This window comes from Centruroides vittatus, unplaced genomic scaffold, assembly GCF_030686945.1.
Source record: "Centruroides vittatus isolate TY-2023 unplaced genomic scaffold, ASM3068694v2 scaffold_324, whole genome shotgun sequence".
Classification (NCBI taxonomy): domain Eukaryota; kingdom Metazoa; phylum Arthropoda; class Arachnida; order Scorpiones; family Buthidae; genus Centruroides; species Centruroides vittatus.
This window is the reverse complement of record NW_027122701.1, coordinates 1,233,793-1,259,170: the sequence shown is the minus strand read 5'-3', so window position 1 is coordinate 1,259,170 and position 25,378 is coordinate 1,233,793. Positions and strand designations below refer to the sequence as shown.

Here is a 25,378-nt window from a genome sequence, read left to right as displayed (position 1 = left end):
ACTATCTGAGTTTAAATTAACAATGATGTCCTGTAACTACATTTTTAAAAGAAAAATATTTATACAGTTTATAAAAGATTTTTAATTATGCTAAATTTTTATAATATGCTGAATTTATGTTAAAAAGGTATAAATTATGTAATATTTCAGTTTATATAGAGAAAACAAACGTTTTCAGCCTGGTTAACAGGGCATCATCAGGTTAAAAAAGAAAACGAAAATGGAACAGATACGTTCCATGTATTTAAATCAAAATTTAGAATAAAAACATTTTTAAAAAATATCCAAGATAAACGGAAGAACATATAAGATTAACACAAAATAAAATTAACACGAATTCAAATAAAAAAAAAATATCATAAATCTTCCAATAAATTAATTCTAGTCCGAGTTTTTAGTGAACTTTTTAATCGTGTACTTCCACGCTGACAGCAGACTCTCAGCATCTCTCTCATTTAAACATCCCTCATGTAGCCTACTTTTATATATTTCCATCTTCTCCGCCGTCATTGATAAAGTGGGGGAAGACATAGGTTTTATAATTGTTGCCTCGTCCCATTTTACCACCAAACCTTGGACTTGTGACATTTGCAACAAAATTGTAGCATTGGATCCTTTTTTACGTTATATCTATGCTCTTTTAGTCTTACTCCCAAGCTTCTGTTGGTGACTTCTCATTTTTGACAACTATTTTCTTACACACACATCCTATGGATTGCCACTTATTAAAAAGTGTATATGTATATATATGTAAATATAAATGTTTACAGACACAGATGATTCAGAATATTTTCAAATAAACCATCTCAATTTTTGGTAAATTTTCTTTTGTATGTAACTTTTCAATATAAAAATTTTTTCTTTTTTGTTTAGTTTAAGACATTTTTAATTATTGCAGTACTTTATTTAAATAATAACAAGTTAACATTACACTTAGGAGTCAGTAACATAGAATGAATTAGTTGGGTGATATTGACTCATAATATTGCCAAACTCCTTGCCATTTCCAGCAATTGATGATTTATAGTATTTTTTCTTAGAACTAAAATCTGATTTTAGTCTAACAAGATTATTCAATAATCTAACAGTCAATAAATTTTTGTTTCTGATTTCATATTAATGATTTTATAGTTTAAGATAAATATCATATTTAATAAATTTTATTTTAAAATTATTTTTAGGAGAAAGACATTCCTCATAAATTACTTGAATTATATGATCAACAGTTTATGGCATTACCAATTAAACTTCTTATTCTAAGAGCTATAGATGCTTCAACCTTTACTAAACAAGGAATGACATATTTTATTCAAAAAAGCTTTTTATATAAACCAAGTTATGCAATTGATCTAAAAAGAGAGGTTGCTAATTCTAATGAAATGAATTGTAATGAAGGTAAATTTTAATTCTTATTGTTTATAAGTAAAAACTATCAGTTTTAATCTGCATTATTTTTTTTCTTATGAAATGGTTGATACAGATAAACAATGTAAAAATAAGTTAGAATCAAAATCTCTCACTGGATATCAAAAGTTGTTAGATATATTAATGGAGAAACAGGTAAATGCTATATTACTAGTTATGTACAAATATTAATAACTGTAATAGAATATACTGCATTATTATTATTTTTTTTTTTTACAGTCTACTAGAGCTGTGGTAGGTGTTGCAGCTTTAATGCAAAAAGTTCATCTTAATGAAGTTTTACAAGAATTGAGGGATACTGTTGAAAAGTATGAAATAATAATAATAATAATAATACATTACATAGGAATGAATCCAGATGGCTCAAAAAACCCCAGAAATTTTTTGGAGGTGGTCTATCTTAGATATGTTGGGTCCTGTCCCTCACATCCAGATGCCCCATTGTGGGCCTGGCTGAATTCATGATGAACAAAGAAGAAAGTAGTGCCCATAGGACAGGAAGAGTAAAAAAAAAGGAGAGAATAATTTTTATTCTCTCCTTAATATATTAAATAATAATTATAATATACAAATCATTCAAAAACACAGATATAAGCCAAAATAAAATAATTCTGTATCAAAAAAAAAAAAAATATATGTATATATTATAGAATATTTTCTTATTTCATTCTAGACATATGTATTGAAAATTTTATGATGATGATTATAGTAGTTATAAATCAAAAGACTCTAATCTTTATTCAGTTTAAGTTTCTCATGTTTAAAGGAAGATGAAAATTCAATTAAATTAGTATTTAGGAAAATTTTTTTTATTAAAATATCATGCAAATTGAATAACAAAATTATTTTTAATAACTTTTTTTTATGTTATCTGACGTCACAAACTTTCACTCATATATTACTTTTTTAATGTTTAGATATTATTTAACTTATTGCTTCACTGTTTTTTGTTATTCTGCAATAATTTCTAAAAGTATTTGACTTATGGAACATTTTTTTTTCTTAGAAAACATTGTCTTTTTATTAAAAACACTATGCTGGCCATTAATGTAATTTTGTTATGTCTCTTATAATCGTTTTAGACTAATGAGAAAGTCTTATGTATCCATGCATATGGTTTTAATAATTGTAAATTTACTTCATTGTAGAAAGGTTAGTGACAGTTTTAATTGTATAATTTACCTTATTCATTTAATTGTGTACTTTTTTAAAGCATTTTTTAGCCTGAAGAGGGATGTGTAACATTTAAAATGCATAGCATTAATTGTTTATAAAAAGTTGATTTTATTGTCTTAGTCTTTAGTAAAAAATAGTTATAAGAGGCATAACATAAAATTACATGTTATTACCCAACATAGTGTTTTTAATAAAAAGACACAAAAATTTTTATTCTGCAATAGTTAAATCAGTTTTAAAAAATTAAGTTTTTCATGGCTAAAAGAAAGATCTAAATATAGAGATTTAGGTTAAATATATTTTAAACTACTTTTAAATAGCTTGTGTTATTAGCACTTGTGAACATAATACAGGGTGTCAGAAAAGTTACTGTACAGTGGAAAAGAGTGAGAAGTTAAAGTGAACTTTTATGTATGACGTTACAGTTTCTCCTACAGTTTATAATCAAAATTTTAAAAGTATAACTGAGTATACTTAAATTTTTATAATATATATTGGTTTATATGTTGTAATAGACTAATATTTTTTAAAAAATCTACATGAAAAAACTTAAAATAAATATAAATTATTTATTAATCAAATAATTGTCTTTGGATTATAAGATGTAGCAAATTTTTGTTTAATTTAATGTGTTTAAGTTATTACAGCTGCATAAAATAATTAATTTATAATATCACTTAAAGATATAATTGCTTAAACTTTTAAAAAAATGCTTAAATTATTGTTTAATTTTTATGTTTTTATTAGTACATAAAATGTTTAATTTACTAAGCTTAAATTTTGGATATTTTTAGTAATGTCAATTGCACGGTTACATTAATTTCAATCCTTTTTTTGAACAAAGGTTTTTTTAAACCCAATTTTATATCAATATGTTTATTTTATTTATTTAACTTTTTAAAACTTATTAATTGTACTTTTATCCATATACAGGTATAGGTAATTTATGTTTTTTTAAAAATAGTTTTTTTAATACTTTATTTATCTAATTTATTTATTAGATATTTTATAAAAGTTTTTTTAATATATCCAGTTTAATGCCCAGTTTTGATACCAGTCTGTGTTAAATAATTGAATACTGTAAGTAAAAACTTTTGTAAATAATTTAGGTAAACAGTGTATATAAAGTATTTTAATACTGATAATTGTTTTAATAAGACGTGTAAAAAGGACTGAAGAGGGATTAATAGAACCCGAAATGCATTTCCAAATATAATAATCAAATCTACATAATAAATTAATGTATCCTTGTGTGATTGAAGTTACTAAAAAAAGACGAAATTTAAGCTTAGTAAATTAAAAGAAACTAGTAACAGAAATGATCAACCAAAATAAAATGTTTAAAATGATTTATAATATAAACAGGAGTTTATATTTGAATAAAGTAATATTTATGATAGTATTTTATAATTAATAAATATAATGTATAATTATAATTTCTGTATTTTCTCTAATAAGTGCTGGGATGTTTATTTGTTCAAATGAGAAATCAGGATGTGCTTATTGGTGATACAGCAGCTATTAAAGATGAGGTGCTTATTAGAGAAAATATGGTATACATGAATTATAATAATTTACAACCCTTTTTGTTCTATTGTTTACTATCTGTTATCTAGATTTTTATTTTTATTATGATCTTGAGCATAATCTGTAATGTATTTAGATGTCTAACATGTAAACATTTTTAAGCAAAGTTTGGATAATTAACCTTTTTTTTTTTTTATTTCTTAATGTAGTAAATATATCATTGTTATAGAACAAATTATATGCTTATTTGCTCCTTCTGAGAGTTTGTTATTCCAAGTGAAGCCGGGTATCTCAGGTAGTAAAAACTTTTGTAAGGTATATTGTTTCCTTTCTTCACTCCCTCTAAAGATTTCTGGATTCTCTATTACAAATACATATTATATATCTATACATTTCATTTTGGCCTTGGACTCTGTGTTATGGATAGTTTTTCTGTATAGTTGGTTGGTTGTGTTAGTGTTGAACAGTCTAAACCAGAACCCATTGTTCACAATAAAAAAATGCCAAAGGTTAAGAAGAGAAAATTTTGTTTATTTTTAGAAGAATTTAAGATGCAGTTCATTGAAGATGATGGTCGCATTCTGCAATGTGCCATCTGCAATGTGTATATTGTGATTGATGAGAAGCATCAAAGAGACACAATAAACCAGCATATCTGGTATAGCAAGCATGCGAAGAACATTGAACTTTACAAGTCAAAACTTAAGCAAACAACCTTGATACGTGCCTTCACTTCAGATCTGAAAAGCAGTGGTCATCGAGTGAGTTCAGTGCAGATCTTACCATGTCATTAATCCAATCAGAAATGCCAGTCCACAAGGTAAATAATCCTGCATTCAAATCATTTCTTGAGAAATTCATGCAAATGACAATACCACAGATTGAGAGCACATAAATTAGAAAAAATTATATAAAGCCAATTTCTGAGGATTTCTTCGAGAAAATAAAAGTGGTGGTCAGCAAGCATAAAGTGGGACTTGTGTTAGATGAAACTACTGATGAGCTAAAAAGATACATATTGAATGTGCTGATATTTTCATTATCTGATGAATGGGTGAAACCCGTGCTTTTTAAGATGTACCAACTTGAGAAGATAGATGCCTGCACAGTAATGCAGACATTCAATGATTCATGCATGAAGCTGTGGCCAGGGAACATACAATACAAAAAAGTCAGACTTGTGGTGAGTGATCGAGAATGCTACATACTTTTGGCTTTCCAACAGCTGAAGGCCATGTACTGTACCTTAACCTCAACTATGACATGTATTGCACATAGACTACACTGTGTTTGTGAAGATATTGGAGAGGAATATAATATGGTAAATTACTTCATTGCTGCTCTGAAGAAGATTCTTCTTAAAGCTCCAGTTGTCAAGTCTTGCACTGCAAAGTCACTGGGGTCCACCTACCACAATTCTTTGTCATAATCAGGTAGGGTACTTGGTATGACAGTTTTCCTGTGCATAAACTTCAACAAAATTAAACACTTCATATGTACCCTAGATTCAATGGAGCAAGTAGGCTCAACAATTGCTCGATTACAAAGACCTAGAGTTGGAATTTTTTTTGCAATATATGGTTACAAGAATGCCTGATGTGATTCGGAGTTTGGACGAAGAAGGTATGGAGAAGGAGAAACAGGAGAAGTTGACGACTGTGAGGGACAACCTTGACAGCTTTGCCAAAGCCAAGTTTGAATTAAATTTCAGGAACAATCCAGGTGTAGAAACCTTTGCAACTTCAACTTCCTTCCTTCCTGAGTGCTTATGAGATAAGTGCCATTGGTTTCAGTTGATGTTGAGTGGAGTTTCTCCACATACAAGGATATCCTGAGCTCAAAGCACCAGTGACTTGCTTTCAAAACAGAAATTTTGTGCATAATCTAGTATAACAAGTTGGTTAAAACCCAGTAAATGTCATGTTTACCTCCTAAATATATTTATTTTGTTATATTTGTTATGGTGTTAGATAAAGAATGTTCATGTAACTGGTTTAGATCTGAATAAATAAATGCATTTCATCAATATCTTTTTCTTTTCTTTTTTTGCACTTTTCTGTTTACTTTTTCAGAACCTATTTTTGTTTACTGATCATGATTTTCCATCTTATAATTATTTATATACTTTTAAGTCATACATTTTTTTTAGTTGTTTTAGCATGTTTTTTGGAGCCAATGAAACCAGAATTTTTATTGGTTGCAGTTTTATTTATCTACTGATTACTAAAGTGATTATAATTAGGATATTCTAATATTCTACTATATATATATAGTGTATTTATGTATGTATATATATTATCATTTTAAATACAACAGTAGTAATGTAGTTTACATTTTATAGTTAATGTTTTACAGTAAATTATGGTGAAAACTTTTTTATAGATTAGTACAAACAACTGGAATAGAAAATAAGACAGTAGATTCTTCTGATAGCATTGAACGACAAAATATTGATACCGATAGTGAAACTGCTCCAAATCTTATTGAAGATGCTTTGGTGGAAGTTCTTACAAGATGTTTAAGTGAAATTACACGTACTTACAAAACTGCAAGAAAATCTGTGGTAAGTAAAAATAACATAATTTTTAATAATATTTCGTAATTAAGATAGCTAAATCATTGTCTATATCTTTTGCTGTTTGCTATACCTAGTAAAATATGAGAAAACAAATATACAGTGTACAGTGGCAGTCAGAAGCAAGTGGTCAAAATGCAAAATGGAGAAAAATGCCATGTTTGCATGAGAAAACTAAACTTATGTGGGGACAGCATGACATTTGGGTCATCAATTTTGATCAAACTTGGTGAAGGAATAGTGCATCCCCAACAACTGACATCTGCCAAACAGTAAAAAGCAATACCCAAAATTAAATGTGAAAATTGCAAAACACTTAAAACCTTTATAATTTCCATCATTTGCTGAGTGGCTGGTGGCTTGGTAGAGGTGTGCTGGTTTTGTAATCATGAGGTTGGTGTTTAAAATTTTATTGGTATTGATGTTTTTTTTCCCTAAAACTATAATTTCCACTTTATTCTTGGTATTTTTAAATTTATTATACTGTCAAAAAGAAAAACTGATTTATTTTTAGAAAAATACAAATGCACAATAAACAGGATAATAAAACAATAAAATCCCATATGTCTCAAGTAACAAATTGCTGTCAAAAGCAATTAACAAATGCTACCTAACAATATTTATTTAAAAAAGCAAAACATTTTCTATACAGTTTGTACTCCACTTACTCCAGCAACAAAGTCATTGTTGGGCCTAAATGTATGCATCTTCATTTGCTAAAGAAAGAAAATGGCTTTGATATCTCATGCTAACATCAATAGCATAGAAATGTGTTATGCAGAAGAATCACTGTATGACAATATTACAAAATTGACATATTCTGAAAGCATCCTTCCAAATCAAGACTTAATTGCAGCTGTAGGTTCTTCATCAATTTCAGAAGTTGCAAAGGCAGTTGGAAAAAAAACATTAAGTGCTCTGATATTTTCCAAAGTGATACAGTACAAGTGATTCTCCTCCAAATTAGATGATGATAGAGAAGTGTTTTTAAACATTAATAAAGTTTGTTTTTCCAGTGACATACACAAATCTTTTTATTGTAAAAATCTACATTTATTCAGTGCACACACTGCAGACATGTTTAATGTTTCAAATGCTTCTATGAAAATTATCATCCACAAAATTGTGCTTCTGGAGAGCAGATTGAATAATGTTAATAAAAATGTTCTTTTTATTAACAAAATTGGCTTTAATAATGGTAATTTTGTTTATATCTAATTTTCTTCCCAAAATAAATTATAAATAAATGTTAGTACAAATCCTGTATGTACATGAATATTCAAAAAGAATTTTTAAATAAATATAATAAATTTAAAAATACCAGGAATAAAATGAAAATTATCGTTTTAGGGGGAAATAACATTGATACCACCAAGATTTGAAACACCAACTTCATGATTATGAAACTGGCATACATCCACCCACCACTCTGCAAATGATGGGAATTCTAAAGGTTTTAAGTGATTTGCAATCTTCAATGCCAATTTTTTCCTTTAATTTTGAGTATTGCACCTTAGTGCTTGGCATGTACAGTATCAATCTTTGGGGATGCACTATAACCTCACTGAGTTTGATCAAAATTGGTGATCTGAATGTCATGTCATCTCATTGTTAGTTAAAAATTGGATTAAAATATGAAACTATGCAAGTCTGACATGTTTTTCGTGGTCTTTTTTAAGTTTACACTTAACTTATTGTTTTATTTAAATAAATGGTTTTTTTTTAAATAAATACCCCAATGTCAAAAGTAAGTAGTCAGTCTGAATAATATGCAGATTTTTCCATGCAGATTTATTTCGTCTGAATGGAAAAAACAAGAGATTAATACCATGTTGAACCACTTTTAGCATGTCTATAGCTTGTCTGACAACAAGAAGTTGGAAAATGTTTTTGCAAGCATGGAACAATAGTATCATAAAATTTCTCATAAAGAAGAATGTAAAACTGGCTGAAATTTGGTGCAGATTGCAAGCATAGTATAAGGAACAAAACATTATTAAGAAGCATATGTATTGATGCAACACATTTAGCAAACTTGAGATTGAGTCGAACTCCATGGACACATTCAATTGACCACTGTGATGGAAATTAACATCAGCTTCATTGAGTAAATTATTCTGGAGAGTAGGCAAGTGAAGGTATATGAAATTGCTGTCATTATCAACATCAGTGTCAGTAAGTATTGAAACAATCATTCAGGAATGTTTGCTATTCAGAAAAGTATCTTTATGATGATTAGTGTTGACTTTTGATCAGCAGGTAGTGCATGTTGACGTCTTCAGGGAAATCTTGCAGCTTTTCAAAGCAAGAGAAGACTCATTTTTGTAACAGATAGTGATGTTTGATGAAACAGGTCATTTTTGAAAACAGAAGAGTGGTACCACTAAGATTTTCCACCACCAAGAAATTCAAGACATTGCCATCTGCAATGATGATGACAGTGAACCTCTTTTGGGACATTGAACATGGCACACAAGTCAGGAGCAGGGGAAAGCTGTTCTCCCAAATTCAGACAAGAACAAAAAATAATCAGACAGAGAAAGCAAAAAGCCAAATTAACAATTTGGACTTGACATGTTACTGAAGGTGTTAAAGGATCATTTAGGATGAAAAAAATTTATGACAAGTGAAGGAAGCCCTGCAGGATTTTATTCTGAGTTGACTACAACAACAAAGAACATTCTGTAGTGCTGGAATTTAAGTCCTTTCAGGGTGATTGAGAAGTATATAAGGCTACATACTTTGAATGTTGTATTTCTTGTACTTTTTTTATGTAAAATAAAAAGTGCAGGCAAAACTTGAACCGCTTCTGTTTCTCAGAAAAAATATCAAAATATTTGAATTCAACTCATATTATTAACCTTCTTTTATAAACGTATTTAAATAATTTCATGTAGATTTCAGGATATTTATGTTAATATCTATTATTTGGAAATTTTCCAATTGATCCAGTATTTATAATAAAATTGAAACAATTGATTACAATTGTTCTATAACTATATACATAATTCAGTGGTCAACAAGCTATAGCAAACAGTAAGTTCTGGGCCAATAGCACAGAAAAGTTAAAAATTGGGCAATAAAAATTAACACTTAAATATTACAATCATAATGCTGAAGTTCAAAACAAACTACCATTCATATTTATTCTTATTATTATTTTTCTTGTACTGTACAGTACAAGGATATATATATTCTTGTATATATTATATATATATATATATAATGTAAAATATTGGGTCAATACTTTATTCATTGAAAATTTTTATATTTTTACACTTATATTACAAAAAACATTTCATAACTAGTAATAAAATATTTTCATTCTGCTTTTTTCCCAAAAATGCTATATTTATTTTTAAAATTTATATTTGAATAAATTGAGTCATAATTATTAAAACTACTAATAAGACTTTAATAAGAATTTCTAGCAATTCTAACAAAATAAGTGATAATAATAAATAAAATAAATATATATATATATATATATATATATTTTATTTTGAGATTTCACTTATTTTGTTAGAATTGCTAGAAATTCTTATTAAAGTCTTATTAGTAGTTTTAATAATTATGACTCAATTTATTCAAATATAAATTTTAAAAATAAATATAGCATTTTTGGGAAAAAAGCAGAATGAAAATATTTTATTACACACAAAATATTTTATTACACACACACACACACACACACAATATATATATATATATATAATATATGTGTGTGTGTGTGTGTGTGATTCTACAGAATAACAAACAAAATACAGATATTGCAAATAAGTTTTTTTTTATTACTGTTGGTTTATATGTTTACATAAAAAATTTATTTGAAAAATGTTGAAATAGGAATAAAATTTGAAAAACGTTTGTCAAATTTTATCTCTCATTTATTCTTATCAACTCATTCATAAAATTCTGAAGGAAAGAAGTGTAAATTTTATTTTCCATTTTTACCTTCTCAGCTGTTATGTATAATAGTGGAAAAGTATGGCAGTCAGTCAAAAAAATGACCCACCAAGATTTATACATTTTTTAACTCAGTGACCTTGAAACATTGAAAAATGCAAAAACAATTTGTTGATTTCTTTTCTGTATGTAAGGATGTGTGTATGTGTTTGAAGCAGTTCTGTTCACCCACTTTGAAGCTTAATAACTCCTGTGTCTTTTGTCAAAATTTTCTGAAATTTTACAGAATTGTGTATTAGGGAGATTGATGCTATTAAATTTTGATACTTAAAGGTGAATGGAGTGGGGGGTTGTGTGTCATATCTCGAGTAGGGTAGGACTTAATGAAGATTTTTACTCATTATTAGCATTTACAGTTTTTTTATAAAACTCATCTTTATCCTCAAAATTAAGTGCTACCATTTTATAACAATAAATTATATAAAAAAAATTTTAATAAAATATGACAGATGGAACCACATGCAGTTTTAAATGTTGTTGCTGGGAAATTAAGTAACTCATTGCTGGATTTTTAATTAAGGAGTTATGATTTTTTAAGCTTTATATTGTAATCAGTCAAACATAAATTATCAATACTTTTACTTTACAAAGTAGCAGCATGTAAGTAGGTCACACTGGGTAGCAAGTAAAGTTTACAATTCATTCCTCAAAAGGACCACCTGTTAACTTCCTTTGTGGACTGCATAAATTTGTGGAAAAAGTTATCAAAGGGGAAGATCTTTGTGTGGAGATAGGAGATAAAAAAAACTTCACTTTTGACTCAGACTTGGAGTTGAAGAGACTGTTATTTATTTTCTTCTGTTCTAACAAGAACTATTCTATTCTAACAAGAACTATTCTATTCTAAATTAACAACTATTCTTTAAGTTTGATTTTCGAATAATCCCCTTTTGTTATATACAGAATACAGATTTAGTTTTAGTTTTTATATTACTTTTAATAATTTTTATCTGTATATATGTTACAGTAAAAACTTGTTTTTAGTGAAAATGCATTTTAACTAGATTTTACTGGATGTCATTGTTAAAACTAGAATTTACTGCTAGTCAAAAATGAATTTGAGTTAAAACTAGTTTTAACTAGACAAAACGGGTTTTAACAAAATGGCTTAGTAAAAACTGTTTCGACCAAGGTCATTCAGCTAACACGTTCCTATAGTGTATGATGAATTTTGTATCGCTTTAACCCTTTTCCCCCGACATCTTGTTTACGTTTATTTTGCGATCCCTCCTAAGGCAATATAGGTCAGTCAGGCGATATTATTTTAAAAGTTCACCAAAAATCAAATTATCATTATATCTATATGAAAAAAATCACTTACATTTATTAATATCTTTAGTTTTAAATACGATATTTTTCAATGCATTTTATTAGAAAAATTTATAAGAAAAAAAATAATATATATCAGAACTGACACATAAACTTGATAATTTGTAACATTTTGTGAAAATTAACATTGTCTAGTTACATAGTTGTTTGCTGGCACTGAGCCAGAAAGAGGTAGAATATTGTTTTGTACAATTCGATATAACACTTATGTATGTGTGTTTATTCGTTGTGAAATTATTGCACATTATATCAAACATTTGTTTGAAATCAAAATTTTATACTGCTATCAACTAATATAATGAATTATTATACTTTATTCACTTCATATCAAACTAAATTATATCTGTTGTTAATAAATTTTACAAAAATCGATATTTACCAAAGTAACGATGAATCAGTACCCTCGAAGTTTTGCTTAAAAAGCCAGGGTACCAATTGATCGGTGCCTTCAGGGACAAAGGGTTAATTAATGTTAATAACACAGATGTGTGACCAATATTTTCAATAAATATCGTATTAAATAATACAAATGTTTTAATCCCAATCATCACTTTGTTTATTTCTCCCAAACATATTTATGTAGCTAAAATTAGTTTTATCTAAAATCAAAACATGTACAGCAGTAAATTCTAGTTTTAACTAGACAAAACGGGTTATAACAATGACATCCAGTAAAAAATAATTTCAACTAGTTTAAACACGTTTTCACTGTAACATATATATTAAAAGCAAAATGTTCTGTCACTGTCACACACAAATAACATAAATTTAAAAATTAATTTGATTTACATTTTGAAAATTTCAAAACAGCTTTTAAACTGTTTTTAAAATATGTATTAATTTTCAATTGATTTTATTTTAATTTGTTTTGATTTTATTTTTAATTTGGTTTTGGTGTAAAGGCCAGAGTTTTAATTATATTATTTTTTTTAGGTTTAATTTATTTTGTATTAATTTAGTTTTCATAATTATTTATTTAATTTTGTTTGCATTTTTTGAACCCTTAATTACAATTTTTTTAATTGCAACTCTTTTTTATTTTGCAACATAACTATTGAAATTGTTTTAGCATTGTTTCACACAAAAGATAATCAAATTTAAATTTAATTTTTTTAGTAATTTCATTAATTTTTGTTTTATAAATTTGCCTGCTTTTAAAATTTAATCTTAAGTGAGTTAACATTAATTGAACTATTGGGCTATCTAGTTGTATCTAAAGATGATACATTGTGTACATTGGTTTTTTATCTAAATTATAAATGTATAATAATACATATATTATTACACATTTATATTATTACACAAATGCTTGTATTTATACATGTAAATTAATAATTTTTTAGTTTATTACTTTTCTAAAATGATTATAAACTTTTTAATTTAGGCACAGCAGTTGAGATATTTACCAGCAAGAAATCAGTTCAATGTTGATCCAACTCCATTTGATCCTCATCCTGGACTCTATAGAATGTTTCAAGAGAAGTAATAAATTTTTTAAAATTCAAATTAAAATATTAACATTAATAAAACTAGTAAATATCCAGGACAATAATACTTTAAAATTTTCTTGTAAATTTAAAATGTGAAAGAATGTTATTGCTAGTAGAATGTAATAAATAATAATAATAATTACATTCTGATATAATTATCTAAATCATGGTGACTGAATTTTTTGATTGATGGCCATATTGTGCTTAAATGACAGGAACTGTACATGAGCCACAAATATTCTGTATATTCCATATATACAAAAAGGCCTATATCTATCATTTATAAGTGATGTGTCATATATGTTTGCAGGCTAGATTAATGCTATGGACCAGATTTGGCCAGGTGCTATAGTTTAGGCACTGCTAAATCTAAATTATTATGTGACTTAGTAATATTGGCTATTGTTTACTATGAATATATTAACAAATAGTCAATATGATAATTTATAATATTAAACAAAATTCAACAAATATAAATAAATAAATAAATAAATAAACATTTTTATTTGCATTAAGGCAAGCCTTGATACAGGGGGTTATTATTTCAGTGATTTAATAGTTTACATTTGTTATTCATCATTAATCCATCATACATCTTCTTGAAGATAATAAATAAAATTACAATAATCATATAGTAATACATGTTATCATTTGTTTACATTTAAATAATTTACTTTGATTTACAATATAATTAGTTAACATTTTTTATTTCTATTTATTTTTCATAATTTTTTAACTCATTAGCAATTTGATTAAAGAAATTATTTATTCTATACATTTGATTTAATGTAAGTTTGTTTAGTTTTATTCTATAATCTTGGTTTTGTTTTGTGCATATTATTTCTTTAATTTCTTAGTTTTGATAGTATTTTTCTAATCTTTCATAGTCTCTTAGTAGATGACTCAAAGAATAATCTCTAGAGTTGTACCAAGAACACTTGTTCTTGGTAAAATCTATATAAGTATTATTAATAAACAATGAATATTTATTGAGTCTTAATTGGATTAATAGTCTTTTTATATTCATATTAATATTTGTGGTTATAATATTCGAAGGTGAGGGGATATTTAAAATGTTAATGTACCATGGATGGTATACAAAATGAATTAATGAGTTTTGATCCTTAATTATAGGTTTGGAAAATGTTGATTCAGTCATTAATGAATAACCATATTGCCAGTCTGTTTCTAAATTATCAAATATTCTATTGAAATGCCAAATGTTTGTAATAATTTATTAAATTTATACTGCCATAGATTTTTATTGTTTCCTGAGTTATTATTCTGATTTAACATTATTTGATGTAGAAATCTTATATTATCTTCGTTAGTATTTTTTAGTCTATAATAGAATTTGATTAATCTCTTTAAATAAAATGGAAACAGTTGGAATCTATTTGTTTCACCTCTTATTGCATATCCTGGAACTGTTCTTTCTATTTTATACAATTTCTGTAAGTAAATAATGTGGAATTTTTCTAAGTTGTATAATAGATCAAGGTCCAATGTAGGGCTTGCATATTATATTGATGGGCTAAACAATGAGTTAAATAGTTTTATCTGTACTTTTAAAGTATTTATTTTTGTAGTTAAATTCTTCAAGTGTAATTGAAAATTACAATTCCAGTTGAATGTTATGCCTAGATACAGTAAAGATCATTTCAAAGTTGTCAACTGAAAAATTTTTTTTTTAAACATTTTAAGGAAAAAAATGCATTTCTGATCTGTTAACTACTCTGCATATTGTAATAGCCTTGTTAATTGGCACAATAGATAAGATACAATAATGCAATACAATAGATAACTGATTAGTTTGTTTCACTAATAAAGAATTGAAGAAGGACAAGTAAAATATTGTTGTATCAATTGAAAGTTGACAATAAAGAAAACATTGTAAATACAGTAAGAAATTAATTTCAAATTAATTATAACACAAAATTTAATTCCAGAGTTGTCAATTAAATAGTTCTTTAGTATCAATAAAAAAGTATATTAATGAAGAGAGAATTGAGTCTTAAAGAAAAAGTACAGATTGTACATGAGCAGAAAAAATGGCTATTCTCCTTCTATTATTGCAAAAAAGCATCAAATATCACGAGAAGGAGTCAGAAAAATAGTGGTCAAATATTTAAATAACAATACAGTGAGAAATTTACCATGTGGACACTGCCCTGAGGCCACAACATCAAGAGAAAATGCTATGATTTTCTGCAAGACCACCAAAAACTCTTTTATAACAGCTAAAGAAATAAAAGAGCAGCTTATGCTTGAAGTCAGTGTTTCAACTATTAAGAGAAGAATAAATAAAAAAAGTTTTCATAGAAGAGTGGCTCATAGAAAACCAATGATTTCACAGTGAATCAGAAGAAAAGATTAGCTTTTGTCAAAAAATTTGTGGACAAACCCCTAGAGTTTTGCAAGCATGTTATTTGGAGTGATGAATTAAAACAAGAGTTGCTGGATGCTAAAAGACAGAAATTTGCTTGGAGAAAGAAAAATCAAGCATTCAATAAAAATAAAACTGTGGGAACAATAAAACACTCGCCTTACTGGTTTGGTGGTGTTTTTTGGGGTTTGAAATGGGCAATATTGTTCAAATTCATGATCGCATGAAAGCAGTAGATTACAAACAAATACTTAAAAACAATTTAATGGCATCAGCAAGGAAAATGGAAATTGAAAATTGAAAATAAATTTGTCTTTCAACAAGGCAATGATCCCAAACATACAGCATTGCTTCTCAGAAAATATTTCAATGAAAATGATATCAAAGTTTTTCAATGGCCACCTCAGTCACCATATTAAAATTTAATAGAATATTTGTGGGACAAATTAGCCCATTGTATTCCTCTTAGCCTTAGAAAATCTTTATCGTTGTATAAAGAAGAATTATTTAAGGTTTGGTCAGAAATTGGACAGGATATCATTCATAAATTAATTAACAGTATGCAAAGTTGACTTCTTCATGTAATTCAGGCCAAAGGTACTCAAACAAAGTTCTGATTTGACTCTTTCTGAATGTTTTATTTCATGTCAACTTTGAAATGACTTTGCCATACAACACAAATTTACAATTTGTAAAACATACATAATATTTTCTTCAAAAGTTTTTGATGGATTTAATGAAAAATTAAGTCTTAAAAGTAAAATTAAGGTTAATTTAATTTTTACATATTGATAAGATGATGATAAACTCAAAAGTTCAAAAAACAGGCTATGTCAACTTTGAAATGATCTTGACTGTATTTTATTTCATTTACTAAAGTAAGAGGTTGACCATTTAAATACAATGATTTCTCTTGATTTGGCAGTTTAACATTATTTCTAAATATAATTATTTTAGATTTAGAAATACAGTAGAGAGTCATTAATCGGAACCCGGTAATCGGAATCGGCGTAATCGGAACGATTTTCAATCGGACTGTGTCATGCTGAATCGAACGTTTTTGATACTAGATTTACTTCTAAAGTATAATTTTCATGTTTTTATATTCTTCAATATATTTATTTTGTTTGTACAAAGTGAAGAAATAATTTTTAACGATACGATAGCCTCGATTATTATAATAAAAATTTTTGTTAGGCTTAAAATCTACGAAAATTCAACACGAAGCGACACGCAATGGAGAAAAATTTGAACATCAGACAGGTTAATGTATTTTTTCGTACATAATCGGTAATCGGAACAAATCACTAATCTGAACAACCCCAGTTCCCAATTGATTCCGATTAACGACTCTCTACTGTATTGATCGTTAAAAACAAAGAATTCAGATAATTGTTTACTATATTTACTTTGCATTGCTGATTTTGTGATGTTTTCTCAAGAGCGTTCTTTGTTTGAATTTATTGCCACATGAATATTCTGTCTGTATCAACCTTTCCTTCTGATTTCCGTTTTCTTGTGCATAATGCACCACTTGCAATTTAAACTTCACTGTATAACTCACTCTCACTTGACCCAAGTTTAACATACTGAGCAAGCACTCAACAATAAGCATTAACCATCACTTCATTCCTGTTTGAAATTTTCAATGTTGCCATATTTCTGTGTACCTGTCTCTCTACTCTTGCCCGTTGGTGGAATTCTAAGATTTTTATTTTTTTTCAAATATATTGTTTCATAAACAGGGTGTGGCTTATACGTGCATTTGGCCTATACACAAACAAATACAGTTCCTTTCCTTTCCTTTTGTTCAGGGTTTATATGGAGGTTATGGCCGTTGTCGGCTCCTCCTCCGAAGCGCTGCCTGGCAACTAGGCGAATCGGCCGGTTCTGTTTATGTATTTCTCCAGGGATGAAATATGGATGCGAGGGTTGATCCCCATGTTCGGCCAGTAGAGTTGGTCTAGGTTACAATCAGTTGTAAGTCGAGAAAAAGAGCATGGCCCAATTCCTTACAGGCCTCTTCATACGACAGGCATGCCAGCCAAAAGTTATCGGGGGATTCCTTCGCATTGCAATGCTGGCAGTCTGGTGAAAGGCTTAAGTTCCGGGAATGAAGAAAGGATTGCAATGGAGCCGTATTAGTCCTTAACCTTGCCAGAAGCAACTCTGCGCTTTGCGAGGAGGCAAGATGGTAAGGCCAAGGGCAGAATGGACGGAGGTGGACCCTCCCCTTGAGCTGGTGGGCTTCCGACCAAGTGTCCATGAGGGAGATCGCTAAGTTGTCCCGATAGAGTCTCCATATTTCTGTCAGAGTTAAAGAACGACTCCAGGAGACTGTGAGATGGGCATGGCTTACGGCCTTATCAGCCTCTTCGTTTATCGGGATGCCCGAATGACCGGGGGTCCAGACGAGTTCCAGGGGGCGGGGAACGTACTGACAGCTGCCGCGATGTCCGAAATAATCACCACAGAGGAGAAAGATACGTTGGCAATAGCCAGCAAGATAGCTCGGCTATCCGAGAAAATGACAGTTGGCTGGTTTAATGGGGTGGTGAGCATTAATGCTCTTTGGATGCCGATCGCTTTGGCCGTAAAGACGCTGCAGGCGTCATGGAGCCGCCATGTCTCCCAAATGCCTTCTTTTGGGATGGCAATACCGATCTGCGTTCTGAGGTTATTTTTTGACGCATCTGTTCCGATGCATAACCTGTCGTGCTAGTGGGAGGCCGTGAGTTCAGAAAAGCGGCTTTTCAGCCCCTCAACATGGACTGTACCAGCCGTAGCCCACTCGTGTAGGCGAACCTTGAGCCGGACTTGGTCCGCGCATGGAGGGTGTAGTCATTGACGGTAAAGATGGGCGAGTGGAAGGCATCCTTTGCCTATGTGAGAGAGGACCCGACTGACGTAAGGGTCCTGGTACCTACGCCAGCGGTAGGAAGCCAGGCTAGGTGCAGCTTGGAAAATCTGGTGTATAGGGCTAAATGGGCCCAGTGAGAGGTGGGTCACAGTGTGTGCGATCGCTCTGTGGCGAAGGTGGAGCTGGAGCCGGTTTCTGTATAGAGCGATAGCAGGGGGTTGATTTAAGCCCTGGTCACACTATGCGATTTCCAGCCGCGCAGGCGACCGCAACTGCAACAAGCGCGAGTCGCGCGCGTCTTCTCGTGGTCACACATTGTTCGTTGACGTTGCAACTCGGAACACCTGACCCTATAATAAACCAATAAAATTACAGCAGCTTGTTTTTATCTACTTTCGTAAGTTTACCGATATTTTTACGTTCTACTTCAGAGTATTTACGGAATTTTAGCTACTTTTCTTATTAAAATAGCAAGCAGTTCCTTTTCTGGAATGAATAAAAGAAAAAAGGTGCTAATTTTGTTAGAGCTGGCGAGAATATACGAAGAGAAAAATAAGAAAAAAACGTTTATGCTGGGTTAAAACTTGACGAAATGAAAATCAACGGGCTAAACAATCGTGCTTTCACCAGTTGATGAATGAATTAAGGCTTTCGGATGCCGTAGGTTATAGGGGATATATCCGTATGAATTATATAATTTAGGCGAAACGTTTCGTAGTTTGGCATATCAATTTAGAGTGGCCCATAATTCGATATCAGTCATTATCCCAGAAGTTTTGGATGCTATTTATCAATCTTATAAAAGTGAATATTTGAGGGTAAGTGTTGTTTAGAGGAAAGCTTGAATGATTTAATTCATTTATAATCGATATATTTTTTATAATATAAGCATTTATTATATAAGCATTTATATAAGCATATATAAATGCTTATATAAATGCTTATATAAGCATATTATATAATTTAATATTTTATATAAGCATTTATTTTATTCAATTGTATATTATTAAAAGTAATCAAACTTTTTAAAATAAATCTAACAAATAACTTTTATAAATTCAGATTTGATTTATATCAAATATAGCATTTAAATGTACTGAAACTGAGTTAATACAAATGTTATAATCAAGATATGTTGACAAATATATAACACAAAGTATGACGTGGCACAAAGACGTTTTCTGATTGGATGCGCGTTTGCAACCGTCGCCAGTAGAACAAACTTTTTGTTTCTAGTTGTGGTTGCAGTCGCGCCGGTTTTCGAGGGGGATTACCAATTAACGGGAACAGCCGTCGCGGTCGCAGTCGACCGCGCGGCTGGAAGTCGCATAGTGTGACCAGGGCTTTAGGCATCCCTAGCGTCGTCCCGAGGGCTTCGTTTATTGGTTGCTCTATGCAGTGGATGTTGGTGGGTGGGGTCCCTTCGAGGAGTGGAGCACCAAATTCCGCCATTGGACGTAACACTGTGTTGATAAGGCGCAGGAGGTCAGCAGTCTGGGCACCATTCCAGCGAGAGGCGAAGTATTTGTGGTAGGAGCCTGTCCTCGTTAGCTTGACTCGCAGGAACTGGGCATGGCTATTCCAGGTAAATGTATGAGAGAGCTGGAGTCCCAAAACACATACGGTCATACACTGTGGGATTGCCCCCGAGCTAAGGGCAAAAGAAAGCAGTTTGCGGTGGGTTTTTGGGGAGAAGTCGATTGAAGCGCTCTTATTGGCCAATAGGGACATACTCCACGCCGCCGCCCAGTGCTCTAGGTGGTCCACAGCCCTTTGGGTGCGGGCGAAGGCCCTGGTTGGGCTAGAACTTGAGGTGATGAGGTAAATGTCGTCCGCATACACAATCGTTGTTACATCAGTTGGTAAGGCACTCCAAATATCTGCCATGTACAGAGTGAACAGGAGAGGAGCTAGCACACTCCCCTGAGGAATCCCTTGCGAGAAGGAGTGGGGGCGGGAGAGCTTGCCTCTCCAGAGGATCTGGAACCGTCGGCCGAGTAGGAATGACATAAGCCATGTAAGGTACCTTCCACCGATACCATAAGACTGAATCTTGGCAAGAAGATCTGGCTGGCAGATTGAGTCATAAGCCCCTTCCAAGTCCAGGGCCAACATGTAGACCCACTTCCCTTGGGCCCTTGCCACGGCGATCTGATGGTGAAGGAGGAGCAGTGCTTCTTCGGCGCCATGGTAAGGCAAAAAGCCGAAGTGATGTGGGTAGAAGAGGTTAGAACGGATCGCGAAAAGGTGAAAGCGGTGCAGAATTAGCCGCTCGAAGAGTTTGACCATGTGTGACATTAAGGAGATTGGCCGATAGGAGGCACAAGAAGTGGCTGGGCGGCCCAGTTTGCAGATGGGGATGATGCGGGCCATCTTCCACTCTGGGGGACAAGACCCCGCCATCCATTCGTGGTTCATGGCCCTCAGAAGAGCTGCAAGGCCTGCTGGGGGAAGTACCCTAATGGGCTGAACTTGAATCCGGTCTGGACCCAGAGTAGTGGGACGAAGGCCGCGGAGGGCACGAAGTAGCTCAGATGGTCAAAAAGGCCCGTTGTCTAAGTATGCTTGTATGCTAAGGTGAACTTTGAGGGGTGCGAAGGCACCCATTGGGGGAGATCGACCAAAGTGGGTGGCCAACGCCTCTGCCTGCTGGACAGGAGACGTTATTGCCTCGGTCGTGTGGATAATGAGGTGGGCCATTGGCGCATCCACGGGCGAGCGGAGGCAGCAGAAAATCCTGTAAATTGTGGATGGGGGAGGAGCACAGGCAGCCCCACCATTCCTGTCTAGCTTGCCGAGACTGTCGTCGGAGCTGGGCTTAAGATTTTTATAGCGATTCCATAGGGACAGAGACGCAGACTGGCGAGCCCTACAGAAGGCCCTCCATTTCTTGGTGCGGAGGAGGCTGCATGCAGGAGTCCACCACGATGGGGACCCAGGGGGAGGAAGAGCGCGCTGCACTGTGCAGGTCGCAACTGCTTCCTTGAGTTGGCGAACTAACTGGGGGTATGAAGTGGGGAGGTGGGCTGACGAAGAGTAGGAGTGCTCGAGCCAGGAAGTGTAACCGTTCCAGTTAGTGGTGCTGTGAAATTGTGCCTGGGGCCCGTGTCAACTTGCAAGAGAGGTTAAAGTGAGGTGGATCGGGGCGTGGTTGCTGGTCAAGGTATCTGCGTGGACTTCCCATTTAGCCGAACCCAGCAGGTCCGGAGTGTAGAAAGATAGGTCGAACGCAGATGCCCCGGTTGTGCTGAAATGGGTTGGTGCGCCAGAGTTCAAACAACAAATGTCGGCCGTAGAGAACCACTTAAAAAGAGAATGGCCCGCCGTATCGGGGCATCAGCAGCCATCATCCCAATAAGGGTGATGTGCATTCCAGTCTCTGCATATGATTCGTGGGCGAAAATCATTGCGGATCAAGGCGTCGAGGTCCGTGTCTGGCTGTACATCGTGAGGGGCGTAAACGTTCAAGAGGGAAAGAGAGCGACCCAGAAAATAAATGCAGAGCTCCTGGGTTTTCAAGCCTGCGACCCCCGGGCTAGCCGGAAGGAACCTCGCTGGCAAGGCCATAGCCACTACCGCTAAGAGCCCCCCACCGCGGGTGGCAGACCAGTCAGACCGGAAAATAGTGAACTCGAGGATGGAGAAAGGGAGGGTCGGGGCGAGCCACGTCTCTTGAATTAAGAGAACATCCGCTTCATGGAGCTGAGGCTCTGCCATGAGAAGATCTTTTTTTGGGTGCAATCCTTGGGCGTTCCAGTGTACTATGCGGAGAGCCAGAATTTGGTTTGCAAAGTTAGGCATTGTTGGCCGACTGCATTGATTGGCGGGGGCAGAGTTTGACTTTTTCCACCGGGTTTGCGGTACAGAAGTTGTCTAGCGAGACCGTCCAGGTTGGGCAGGGCTGAGAGGAGAGGTCCATATCTGAGGCTGGCCCGTCTGTATCAGACATCACCTTTGGGCCACAAACAGCGGCCTTCCGCTGTTTGTGGCCCTTTTTCTTCCTCGGCGGGCCGGAAGCAACCATGCACTCCTCCCGTTGCAGCGGTCATTTGTGAGCCGAGGGTGAAGGTAGTGGCTGGTTCTGAAGCGAGTCGTGAGCTGGCTGGGGGATCCCCTGTTCCTGGGTAAAAGAGTTGGGCCAATGTTTCGACTGTAGTTGTCAAATTTCTTCGCGTAGCGTTTCGATGACTGTTTCCAGTTGAGTGATTTGTCAAGCCAATTCTTGAGTTTCCATGACCTGTGCGAGGTCTGCTTGATGGGATGTCTGTTCCTTTCTGGCAGGCCCGTTCTTGGCCTTCTTTACCGGGTTACGTTTGGGCATCGCTGCAACCTGTGTGTAGGAAGATGGCCCTTCTGGCTGAAGACGTTTTGCCTCCGCATGGGAACAATGATGGGTTACGCTCAATTTGAGCAAACACGCTTCCAATGGGTAGGCTGAACAGCTTGGTGAATCCACCCAGTGAGTGCCCCCGCAGTGAACGCACTTTTCCGCCAGGATCGAACACCCCGCGGGGTCGTGATCCGCCCCACAGTTGATACATCGACGGTGGCTGCGGCAAAAGTCCTGAGCATGGCCGAAGGCCAGGCAGTGCCCACAGATCCTGGGCTTAGGGAAAAACTGCTCACAGCAAAACCGCTGGTAGTACAGTTTGACTGACTCAGCGACTCCGCGCTGGCAACGGAGAAGTAGACTATCGTACTGGGGGTCGCCTCGGCCCGGTTGCGGCCTTTTCGTGTAAAGCGGCAAACCTCAATTATGGGTAGCCTAGCCTCCGTAAGTAGTTCGTATATTTCGTTCGCAGTTAGCGAGACGTCCACTCCTCTCAGTTGGTACGCCATCTGGGAGCAGTCTGGGGCCAACCTGCCCCGCACCGGTATTCCTTGAGTTTCATTAGGGTGAGATCAGTCTGAGCAGTTGAAAAATCCCTCGTTTTCAACAGCAGGAACCCACTCCTGGAATACCGAACATCCACTAATAGGTCTGGGTAGGAAAACCGCCGCTGGAGTTCCGCATGGAGATCGGCCAGACGGAGCCAGCGAAGGGGATTGTGGCCCTCCAGGAAAACCATATACAGGAAGTCCGGGGGGACGGGCAAATGGAACGGAGTTTATCCACCTCCACAAAAGGAGCCAAGAAACGTAACTCCTTGGGGAGGGGGCCCTCTGGGCCCGACTCCAGGGGCAACACCGCCCCCGAACCCCGGGAACAGTCCACGTTGGTGGAGACCCGCGTACCGCACTCCTACCTGGGAGAAAAATCAGAGAAATCACCGAACATCCTGAAACGACACCTACTCGGTATCCGGAGCCGCCTCGTTGAACGAAAGCAAAAGAGAACGTTGCACTGCCTGTGAGCAATCAACTCTGGAGCCAATCCAAGGTACTATCCAAAGTTCACTAGTAACCTTTACACTCTGATGAGTCGACCTTCGTACGAATCTCTATTCTCCAAATACAGTGTATGCTATAGTCTCTTATATAATTTTTAAAAGACATTTTTCTGCATTTATTTAAGAACCACACAAAATGGTACACAGAAAATGTGTACCATTTTTAATATTTTTAAATAATTATTTTATATTTGCAAAGTTTTATTGACTCTCTCAATCCCTAGAGGCTATCCAACTTCATCAACCCCTAAGGGCTACTGATGGCTATTCAAGATACTCTGTCTTTGTAATATTTTAATTTCTATTTTTACACCTACTTTTATTTAATGATATGATACTTCCAGGGGATTCTATTGAGAAATCTAGTTTCCATTTCCAAAGAAATGTTTGGTACTAGTATTTTTTTTTTTTTTTTTATTTTAATATGACTTTTGCATTCATTAGTCTTTTCATAATTTGAAACAGTCACCATTTTGACTTAACACACCAATTTAATTTAGATAATATGTATAAGAAAAAATTTGAAAGTATGAAATGAATTACTCACAGTTTATATTTTGAGGTAAATTCTTTAGGACAACTTTTTACATGTCATATTTCCAAGCAAATAAGAATATACTCTTATATGTGAAATTGCTTGTTTTTACATTTTTGAAACATCTGTCCTGCTTTGTTTATATGAGCATAACTCTTATGCATGCCAGCTTGTTTTTTCTTATAAGAGTACTACACCAATGTGTCACTGTAAATTAAATGTAAATATCACTGAATAGTTACTGTATCAGCACATCTCTGTGATAACCAGTAATAAATAAAAAAATCAAAGTAAAAAAGTGCTTTTGATAGCATAAAAACGTTTTGTTTTTTAGGTATTTTGTGGAATATAGTGCCAATTTTGTCCCATCTGTAAGAGCGTGCTCTTATTTGTGCAGAAATATGGTAACTGTTGTTCTGTAGAAATTGATTGGATATTAGTTAACTATTAAATATTAGAAATCTAAAGTTTTTTTTTTATCTTACATAGTTACTATATTAAAATATAAAATTTAAACAATTCAAATATTATTACTGTTTATTTTCATCATTATCCTCTAAAATATAAATGTTGCATAAAAGTTATTCTTAATAACTAAAATATAATAAATAAAATATTTGATAACTTATTATATTGGGTTACATTTAAAAATTATTAAAATATTGAAATAATGGAATATTTTGACAATACAGTAGAGCATCGATTATCCAACTCAATTG

At 33.3% G+C, this 25,378-nt stretch overlaps 1 protein-coding gene across 2 annotated transcripts in view; it reads left to right on the top strand.

The window, feature by feature from the left end:
• Nucleotides 1-25,378, top strand: part of vir (VIR_N domain-containing protein) — a 115,226-nt gene that overhangs the window by 44,876 nt on the left and 44,972 nt on the right. For both annotated transcript variants that reach the window (XM_067286051.1, XM_067286050.1), the window contains exons 11-15: nucleotides 1,182-1,395; nucleotides 1,481-1,560; nucleotides 1,645-1,733; nucleotides 6,511-6,691; nucleotides 13,383-13,480. In XM_067286051.1, coding sequence (XP_067142152.1) covers nucleotides 1,182-1,395; nucleotides 1,481-1,560; nucleotides 1,645-1,733; nucleotides 6,511-6,691; nucleotides 13,383-13,480 — 662 coding nt within the window. The remainder of the gene's footprint in view (nucleotides 1-1,181; nucleotides 1,396-1,480; nucleotides 1,561-1,644; nucleotides 1,734-6,510; nucleotides 6,692-13,382; nucleotides 13,481-25,378) is intronic.